This window comes from Notolepis coatsorum (assembly GCF_963971535.1).
Source record: "Notolepis coatsorum genome assembly, chromosome: 15".
Classification (NCBI taxonomy): Eukaryota; Metazoa; Chordata; class Actinopteri; order Aulopiformes; family Paralepididae; genus Notolepis; species Notolepis coatsorum.
In genome coordinates, this window is record NC_140179.1 from 5,608,350 (window position 1) to 5,619,475 (window position 11,126).

Here is an 11,126-nt window from a genome sequence, read left to right on the forward strand (position 1 = left end):
CTATATGACTATAACCTCTGGTGGGCAGATGTTTATATCAGGGTGTTTGGCATCACCAGCCGGTCCTATACTGAAGAGTGGGTAGAGTTTCTCAGTGAAGGTGTGTTTATGAGTGCAGATGTGAGTCATGTCTTCAGGGTCGTAGAAGGACAGCTTCCCCCTGTTATAGTCCAGCTGTACTCTGATCCTCTGGAAGCTCCTCTTCACTGTGAGGATATCACCCAGAACATTAGTGTACTTACCACTCCTATAATGTAGAGCCCAGATACCATGTTGTGGTCTTGCCACTAGCCCCTCTCTCTTGTTGTCAAATGACTCTTTAGCTACACCTATAGCCCAGTCAGGATGGTCTCCCACCTCCACCTCCCAGCTGTGTTTCCTTGAGCTGAAGCTCTCAGAACCCAGAACAATGGGATACACCATGTTCCTCTCTGGGTTGTTAGGGAGCTGCTGCTGTGTGTCTGTGCGTCTCACACTGGTCAGATCATCAGATATAAAGAAACAGGGTGGTGCAGTGTTTGGGTCCAGAGTGACAGGAGTGAACTTGACCCTCTCCTTCATCTTCTCCCAGACTCTGAAGGCCAGGTTGCCCAGGTGTTTGGCCTCGTCTATCAGCGCTCCTGAGACCAGCTGTGGACGAGGCAGGTTGCACTGAGCTCTGGAAGAACATTCAAGAGTCAGTCCTGCTGTGGGCTTAGCTTCAGAGCCGCAGAGAAGAGAGAGATATTGATTTCCATAAAAATAACTGTATTCCATCTCTTCTCCATCACGTTTCTAATACAATCATTTCCACTCAATCAATAAATACACAATAAATACATACATACATACATACATACATACTATTGTACATTCCACTACCCTCTCAACTTCAGTCACATCATCCAGATCATCCAGCAACCTGCCTGTCTGTCTCTCTCTCCCTCTCTCTCTCCCACTCTCTCTCTGTCTGTCTCTCTCTCTCTCTTTTGCTCTCTCTCTCTCTGTGTGTCTGTCTCCCTCTCTCCCTCTCTCTCTCTCCCTCTCTCTCTTTCTCTCTGTCTGTATCTCTCTCTCTCACTCTCTCTCTCCTTTCACATCTGCATCTCAGATTAAAGGTGCTGTTTTACAGCACCTTTAATCTGAGATGCAGATGTGAAAGGAGAGAGAGAGAGTGAGAGAGAGAGATACAGACAGAGAGAAAGAGAGAGAGGGAGAGAGAGAGAGGGAGAGAGGGAGACAGACACACAGAGAGAGAGAGAGCAAAAGAGAGAGAGAGAGACAGACAGAGAGAGAGTGGGAGAGAGAGAGGGAGAGAGAGACAGACAGCAAAGAGAGAGAGAGAGGCACACGTGGGTTTTGTGTGAGAACAGCTCGCGTGGCCGTCCACTTCAGAGCAGAAGCGCACGGATTTACATTGGAACAGCTGTAAATACCTACTATTATTTATTATTTATATACATATAGAACTGCTCCACATGGATTTTAATATATCATGCTTTAAGTACTGTAGTTTTAATGTAGTTGGTGTTTTTTTATATAGTGGTCTTTTTACTGTAGTTTAAAAAAAAATAGTGGTGAGTGTCTATGTATTGTGACTGTATGTTTGTCTCTCAACCACTGCACAGTCCCCGTTTGAAGATAAAAAAAATTTAAATAAAAGATTTCCAGTTCCAGTGTCCATTTTGCATGTACTGTATAACCCGTTATCTCATTAATGAGAATGTTAGAATGCATTTTAGAATGATGATCAGTGTGATGTACTCCTGATAAAGTATAGTAATATGGTTTATTTGTATTGGGAGAGATACAGACACGTTAGCTGGCTGAACAACATCTATATGTGTGGTAATAATGTAGATATTGAGTATATTTCTGTGAAAATGCATGTGGCGCACGCCTCTGAATCCAACCGGAGCGGAAAAAGAACTTCGCTTCCCGCCCGCGAGTCATGCACCCACCCACAGCCGTGGTGAACAGCGACGCCCGTTAACCCTTTCACTGCCACACGACAGAAGGTTAACCCTTTACTATCACACAACCGACGGTCGCCGGGTTAACCTTCTGTCGTGTGGCAGTGAAAGGGTTAACCGGCTGTCGTGTGGCAGTGAAAGGGTTAACCTTCTGTGTATTGTCGCAGTGAAAGGGTTAACCGTTTTGGTAGTGCAGCGGTGAAAGGGTTAACATGGGGGCAGTCATGGAAAGAGAGTCAGAGAGAAAGGAGAGAGAGAAAGAAAGGAGAGAAAGATAGAAAGAAAGAGAGAAATTGAGAAAAAGAGATAGAAAGAGATAGAGATGAGAGAGAGAAAGAGAGCGACAAAAAGAGAGAGAAATCACTTACCTTTTCAGTGTGGTCTTGTAGTTCTATGGAGGTAAAGACAGATCAAGTTAAACACTACACTGTAAAAACTGAGCGTCATCTGGTCACTTTTAAACTATCAGCAAATTGTATTCAACTAAAACTGTGTAAAATGCAATTCATAAATGGTTCAAATTCATTGAATTCAGCTCAATTCTATTTCAAACTGCAGTCTTTTTTATTATGTATAGGTTACTAATACTTATTTAATAAATATGAATGAACCCCAATCCCAGTTTTTACAGTGTACTAAACATCCTCAGCATCATTCCCTATGAACTGAAGAGAGACCAGTCCTGACCTGCAGGAAGGAGACGTGTTCAGCGTTCAGCTCCTGCTCTATTGCTCTGATTGTGTCTGAAAGGGTTGATATCTCTCTGTCCAGCCCCTCAATCTTCTCCTTCATCGTCTGGCTCTTCTGCTCCTCTTCCTCCTTCAGTGCAGCTACCCTGGCCTCCTTTTCCTCGTGGAGAGACTGGTGAAGCTTCTTAAACTCCTTCTTAATCTGCTTCTCTGTGTGCAGGGCCTGGACCTGGAGATTATAAGATAAAATAAGATATTCCTTTATTGATCCCCTTGGGGAAATTCAGGCATCATAGCAGCATGTGGGATGGGGGGGGGGGGCAAGGGCATAATTTAGTTTTCAATGGTGGAGGGGACACGTGAATACTTTGGGCAACCGACATGTCCTTCCGCGTTTCTCTGATTGGCCAGCGTTGGCCAGCGCTCTCCTTCGTGAATACCAGCGCTCTACGCTCGTTTACCCCCTCATGAGGCTCCCCCCAGGTGCTCGTTGCCACGCATGCGCATGAGGCTCCCCCAGGTTAATACACGCGATAATCCCCCTGGTTAATTGCATCACAGAACACGCCATATTAAGATAAGATAAGATATTCCTTTATTAATCCCCTTGGGGAAATTCCAGTGACACACACATACAGCTCATCGTCTCATTAATAACAACATATCACAATCATTACATTTTTACAGTAACAACGGCACAACATAAATTCACACAGACATGTACATTTGTTGACACATGTCATCTACAGAATGCCTGAGACGCTATATGCGATAGTCGGCTGCAACAACAACAAAGTGTCTGAAACAAAGTGTCGTCGCGCCAGGTGGCGGGAGGGAGGGCGGAAAAGATTGTCCAGAGGGAGGGGGCATGGACTGGGGGATAGGACTTTGGTGATGAAACAGTCTTAGGCCCCCCCCTCCAGCACGCATACTAGTTGGCTGCCGTCATAGGCACCAGGCGTACACGCGGGAGTGGGGATTGAGTAGGGATTGGGAGTGGGGGGAAGCCGCTTGCCACTCTTATCTCCCAGAGGGCCTTCGACTCCAGCAGCTCTCTGGTTCGACCTTGGTCCAGGAATTTGTTTTGGCTGAGTGACTGGCACATTTATCCCAGCCACGTCACTTTAAATTTGATTTGAATAGAGTGAAATATAACTCTATTGGCCCATATTAGCAACGCTGGTTAATAATAATAAGCGGGTATAGCTCAAGTGCAACATCCCATGGGACACGTGAGCCTTCAGAGCTGCTCTTATTTGTAAATAGAAGAAAAAGGAGTTTTTCATTGTTCAAGAGTGGATATATGTTGCAGAACATGCCTGTTAATTACCTTTTAAATATCTGTTATGTGGTTAGGGTATGTATGTTTTTTTAAATAAATGCCCAGTCTTGTAAATAATAATAACAATAATTGCATTGTGAAACCTGTGGTGCTCAAGTGCAACATCCCTATATACTATATACTCATGTACCATGTTCTACAGTAAGTGGGGAGTGTAAACATTTATAGTTAAAGACAGTAGAGCTTGAGTACTTTCGATAGGGCTTTGATTCAAACCGGTGCCTGAGATGAGGTTCTATATATAGAACATGGTACAGTAAGTGGGGAGTGTAAACATTTATAGTTAAAGACAGTAGAGCTTGAGTACTTTCGATAGGGCTTTGATTCAAACCGGTGCCTGAGATGAGGTTCTATATATAGAACATGGTACAGTAAGTGGGGAGTGTAAACATTTATAGTTAAAGACAGTAGAGCTTGAGTACTTTCGATAGGGCTTTGATTCAAACCGGTGCATGAGATGAGGTTCTATATATAGAACATGGTACAGTAAGTGGGGAGTGTAAACAGTGATTCAAACCCCCTCAATGTAGTGATTCAAACCCCCTCAATGTATGTCTGACAGCTGGGCTGTGTTGTCACGCGAAATAACGTTATGAATAAAACGCGAAATAACATTATATAACGTTATGTTATATAACGTTACAATGTACAGTTTCTGACAGCTGGGCTGTGTTGTCACGCAAAATAACGTTATGAGTGAATCTAGTAGTTGTTTTGATAAACATGTATTCTACGGATTCGAACATAACATTACATTTCCGCGATTAGCCTCGCTTGGCGTTTGAGTGCCGTCAAAAAGAAAATGCGCGGGTTACCGGCGTAGGGGGAAAACGAGCGTAGAGGGCTGGCCGATCGCTGGCCAATCAGAGAAACGCGGAAGGACATGTTGGTTGCCCAAAGTATTCACGCGGAGGGGACACATTTGTGGGGAGTGGTCAGTGGCTGTAAGGTCATAGATAAAAAAATAAATTAAAATCAGTTGTGCAAGTCAATTTTGGTGAGATGTAACTATGTACAATTCACTTATGACAAGTCATAACGCCGCACGAGTCTCGGAACGTGAGAGAAAGAGAGAGAGAGAGATCGTGCTATTTATTATCTACAATGTATAAAACAACAGGCTAGAGGCTTTTAAATACAACAAGGTCATAGACAGATATTTCACAGAGACCAAGCAATGCTGTTGCATTTCATGGCAATCACACAGACCATCGTTCAGTTTCACACCAAACTTTCAGGGGAGGGGTGCTATGTATTGAGCACACCTGACGACATGGCTGTTGTTGTTATGCAAAGACAGCTGTGCTTGGTACTTAGCGCATGCACACAAAGATGCGACTCGTCCCTCGCCGGGTGCTCACCTTGTCTTTGCATGACAATGGCTCAGGTCGTCAGAGACCTGAGCACAGAGATGGAACAAGCAGCCGTTTTCCGTGTGGTCCAAGTGCCGCGTTGCGTCTCCGTTTATTATCGTGTAACATTGTTTTGGACGGTAAAAAAGTGCAGGGGACCATAACTGCCTTCTGAAAACATGCAGGGGACATGTCCCCTGTGTCCCTCCCCCATAATTACACCCCTGGGGGGGGGGGGGGTACAGGTAGTAAAAACAACACAAGCAGTGTAAACAAATAAGTTTAAGGAAATAAGTCAATATAATTTACTATCTAACTAACTATACAGCATTCACAGTGTCACATAAGGTGCAGTATGCATAAGGTAGTGTTATAATTTACTATCTAACTAACTGAAATATACAGTAGGGGGGTTAAAAATCATGTCTCTCCCACAATGGACTACAAATGTACAATAGGGCACTTATTTTTACTGTGTGCAGGTTGAGTGCAGCTGCAACCTTACAGTAAATCATTTATCATTAATACAGAATATTTGTACCTTTACGTGTTCTGCTGTGCGGACGCATGTTTGTTTGATTTCTTTAAAGGCCTGTAGCTTGTCACGTAAGGTCTTCAGTGGATCCTGGAGCTGCTTCTGCAATGGAATTCATTAATTCATTCATTCATGATGTATTTCACTTGAAAGATGCAGGTCTGAGGACTCTGTGCTGCAGCACCGGTTTCAACTGACGGACTGGAGTATGTTTGCCACCCAGGCCACCCTGGACTCCCACACTGACATTGACTCCCACACTGACATTGACTCCCATAATGACATTGACTCCCACACTGACATTGACTCCCATAATGACATTGACTCTCACACTGACATTGACTCCCACACTGACATTGACTCTCACACCTCCTACGTTGTGGACAAAAATAAATCAACTCCAACATCAGTGTCTGAATCTAATCCCATCTAATTGTTCTGACTAACTGTCTGTCTAATGTTTCTGTATTCATTAACAATGTGACAACAATGTTTACTCAGTGTATTTATTGAGTATAATTAAAGATTGAATAAATTAATATAATAATGATTTTGCCATACCTTGTGATGCTCCGAAGCTTCCTCTATGAGGCAGCAGTTGTGTCTCTTGCGTTTTCTGGAGGACTGACACACCACACGGATGAGCTGGAGTCTGTGCAGACTGCAGAGCACCTCAGAACCTGCTGGAGCTCCCTGGCTTCTCTTCCTGAAGGCCTCACACAGGTTCTTCAAAGCCAAGTTACGAGGAGGATTTAAAATTGAAGAGACTGCCCTACAAAGTGGACAGTTCTTGTCTTCTCTGTCTCTCCAGTATCGTTGCAGACAGGCTTTACAGAAGCTGTGGCTACACAACAAGACGACAGGATCTGTGTAGATGTCACGACACACGGAACAAGACAGATCCTCTTCACAATGAGACGAAGCCATTTTGTCTCTCAGTAACACTCCCTCCTCTGGAAAGCTCCCTGAAGTTTACTTTAACTTTTGTTATAAACTTACTTAGATTCAGTCAGCAGCTGGTTGAAGTCACTGTTTGATCACTAGTTATGAGGGCCGACGTTCCATTCTACTGGTTAAAGTTGCTTACTCGTGAGTAGTACGTTTGTTGATAAAGACAAATAATGTCCACAGCCGCTCCAGTGTAAAACAAAGATATCAAAATGGTTTATTTCTCTTCCACAGCGAAGTCTTTCTTTACAGAAGCGGTCCCAAAGCTTTTTTCCTAAATATTCACGTTACTACTACAAGGTAAGAAAACTGTATTTTCCCAGTCTCCAAATCACCGCCGACTCGACACATGAAGATTCCTCCACACTGGAAAGCCGAAAATCTATGCTGTTTAGTCTATCGGTTCAGTACTGCTCAGCACTGTTTCAAGATGCACACTGACCTGGCAGAGAGAATTGCTGAATACATACTATACACAAACGTTCTAGAATGTACTATTATGACATCCTACTGTGACATCACAAATGTGCTAGAATGTTCTATTATGACAAATAAGACGGTTCAATGACTTTATCTAAATCCAATCAACATTCCTAATGCCGTTTCAATGTAAGGATATAAAAATAAACATTCATATATAATATACCATAACCTAAATATATAGCTTTGGCTCCTCTACACTAGTCCTTCCTGTGTTTGTCTAAGGCCCTGTCCACACGAGAGTTTGGATTTAATATGACCGAAGTTTGAAAAAATAAAACTCCGTCCACACGGTGAACACAGGTGGACAACCGTGTATAACTGCGTACTCACGGCAGAGCTGGAACCCAGCAACCGATACATTTAGTACAATGTAATACAATGCCAAAGCAGTAGGCGGCGATGTTGTTCAGACATGAAGGCCATTTCAACCAATCAGAAAAGACTGAACGCTCACTAAACTTCCTGTTGGGTCGCGATCTGCCATTAATTAACTGAAGAAGAAGAAGTAACGTTACCGATATGAAATGGATGTAAACGTTATTTAACAGATTGCAGAATGGGTACAATACAATACGGCTCAATACAAACAATTGTTAAGGGGATGCAGTCTGGACTGGGTTCCTTATAACAATAACTTGACAACACATGAGTTTAGTTTAGCTGCAGCTACATGTTTACTCTGAGCGTCAACGGACATCAGTCGATCACAACACTCTTCAACACAGACGATACGTTTTGAACAAAAGTTTGTTACAATCATTTTCATATAACGCTACTTGGGACAGCTCTGCTGTAAACACTGGTGTAGTTTGCTCTGCTCTAATCTCTCTACCCCGCGGTCTGCCGTGAACATGGGGAATAATTGCGACAGCTCTGCTGTAAACACTGGGAATAACCTCGGTTGCTATGCCCACACGCAACTGCAAAACCGCACAACTCCACCCTGGCCACCGGTTTCAAAAGACCGCGGTTGCAGTGTAGCAAATCCCCGGTTGTGTGTGGCCGAACAGTGCAACTGCGCACATACAATCACGGTTACATTAAACCCAGCGTTCGTGTGGACGGGGCCTAAAGCTAGTCCTACTCCTTCAGTACGAGCTGTGGGTTTTATCTGGAGCAGGCGGGTGTCGGTCGATGAGGAGTGTAGAAACACTGATGTTTATCACCTGTATATCAAAGGTTATAATCCTAGTTATGTCATTACTGCCTGTATTCGCTCATGCCTGTATTTTTTATGTCCGTTCTATTTTATAATTTTTATTTTATTTTATTTTATTTTTATTTTACTATTTTTAAACTGAATAATTTTAATTTTTTTTTACTATTTGTGTTACTGAAAACTGTAAGCGGAGAGCCTATTGGGATGCTAGATCCTAATGTGAAACACTGTGATTCTACCTGTCTATCTTTTTATGCTCGCTTATGCCTGTATTTTTTACTGTTGTGAAGCACTTTGAACTGCAACCTCTGTATGAAAAGTGCTATACAAATAAAGTTATTATTATTATTATTATTACTGGCAAAGCATCTTGCTTCACCTATTGGACTATGCCCGCGCCTGTGGGCGTTCGTTGAAAGAACTTTTCATGCACCTACCATTCACCTAGCCACGCCCACCTCTCTAGTATATACAACAAGCGGTGCAGGGGGAAGGCTAAGAGAATCATCAAGGACTCCAGCCACCCGAACAACTGCCTCTTTGAACTGCTGCGGTCAGGCGATACCGGAGTCTTAAGGCGAGCACAGAAAGACTCAGAAGAAGTTTCTATCCCCAGGCCATCAGGCTGCTAAACGAACAATAAACACTATGCAACAACCATCAAATGCACACAGCACACACACCCACACGCACACACTCACTTAAACAAACAACACACTGCAGCACCCACTCTCCACACTTTAGATCACACAAACACACTTTATATTTATTGATAAAGGATTTGCACTACAACTCGTACACCTTACTGTAAATTGTACCTAAATTGCACCTCATCCCATTTCTGCCCTGCACTATATAGTACTGTACATTAGTACACTGCATAGTATATTGTATATTATATGGTAACTCAGTTACGTCTATTCTGCATCGAACATTGTACATATGTCTATACTGAACACTGTGACCTTTTTTCTTTACTTCTAATTTACATGCTATACTATGTTATTTTATTTCATACTTATCTTGTCTTGCACAGTCTCTGGAGCGTAACAGTAAGAAGCATTTTGTATAAAAGTATTCTGTACTTCTGTATGACAACTATTAAAGAAACTTGAAACTATAACCAGGTGAAGTGGTCACGCCCCCCTCTCTAGTATATAACCACACTGTAACTGAGGGGTACAATTCCCTGACTGTATTACTAGATATGATACTTACTACCACTACCTTTGTACTTAATATTCGGCCACCCAGTACACGGCATAAATATATTATCATGAACACTCTCACGTAGATGAAACGGATCCAACACAAATGTACGAATTAGAAACAGGTCTTTATTTCCTACACAGCGATGGTGTGTAGAATAAGCACTTAATCACTTAATTACATTTATGAATTGAAATAGTATGCACTTTTATGGCAAGGAGTATTCGTCGGTATATCAATAGATAATGTCCAATCTCTGAAGGCGCAGGTGGTAAATATACGACCTGGAATAGTTAAGGAATAACAGCAATGATACTTTAATGATTATAGGCTGGATACACTAGAGGGGGTTAATCCGGTCGATTGTAAGCCGACAGGAGTAGGAGGGGGGGGGGGGTAGAATCCAGCTGCCTCGTCCGGCCAAGGGTATCCCAGGAGAACCCACTGTAGTGCCGTTCAATGCGCCGGCGATCCTTGGACCACAGATGAAAGCAGGTGGACTCTTTGTGGGCCGGCTCTCTCCGGTCCACGGGGGAGAGATGTGGAGAGACCTCGTCTTGCAGAGCGTCTCCTCACCTCGCGTCCTCTCCAGGGGGGGGGGGTTCCAACACACGGTAGTGTCGGGGGTCTTTATCCATAGAATAATCAAAGTATCCAAAGCATAATCCGTGCCTGGGAAGGCGGGCTGTCGTCGGTAGAATAATCCGGTATACAGGTCCACTCGCTTGTCGGCTCTGGGGCTCCTCGGGTGCAGCTTCACATAGGGTCAACCACCCTGGGTAAGCAGCCAGTTCTCTGCCCGAAACGATGGGGTACTGACTACGGTAGTATTCTCACCGCACGAAGCACTATATATTAACAGACTATTATTAGCTTAATAGACTACGTCCAACTCGACGATATAGTGCCAAATATGACTATTCAAATATTAATATACACGATGTCTCAATACCGATGGTAGGCCGAACTTGGCCTTACTCCCACACGTGGCATCGCGGGGAGGCTTTACGTCTGTGACTCTATTGGAGGGTAAGAAACTGGACTGAAAAGAAAGTCCTACTTTAGTAGCGCAGTATATATACGCACTATGAACAAATAGTCCCATTAGTGGTGCGGTAGCCAAATTCCTACGCGGAACTAGGACTTGTTCGTACATGTCGAGCGGTACGTTTGAACTGGGTCTGAGGGGTATGGCAGCCTGGCACCAAGGTCTCGACCAATAGTAGAATGGAGACTATTATGGGATGTTCAGTAGGCTAGAATGGATATTCAATGCATATTGTACAAGGAATATACAAGGGATATCAGGGAATATTAGAGAATATACAAATACAATTAAATATATATATATAAATAAATATATATATTCGGTTTAATCTGGCCCTTCACAACAGCCACCCCCTGAATAGGTCCCAGACCTAATCAGTTAAACGGAGACAGATTAATCGCGTTGTCTA

The 11,126-nt window shown here is 43.3% G+C and overlaps 1 protein-coding gene across 1 annotated transcript; it reads right to left on the reverse strand.

The window, feature by feature from the left end:
- LOC311241645 (zinc-binding protein A33-like) lies at nucleotides 1-6,797 on the reverse strand (the record flags this gene model as incomplete). Its single annotated transcript, XM_084330522.1, has 4 exons — nucleotides 1-658; nucleotides 2,321-2,343; nucleotides 2,640-2,870; nucleotides 6,432-6,797. 4 exons carry the CDS (start codon nucleotides 6,795-6,797, stop codon nucleotides 1-3), a joined length of 1,278 nt encoding a protein of 425 aa, XP_084186648.1.
- Between the last annotated feature and the right edge of the window lie 4,329 nt (nucleotides 6,798-11,126).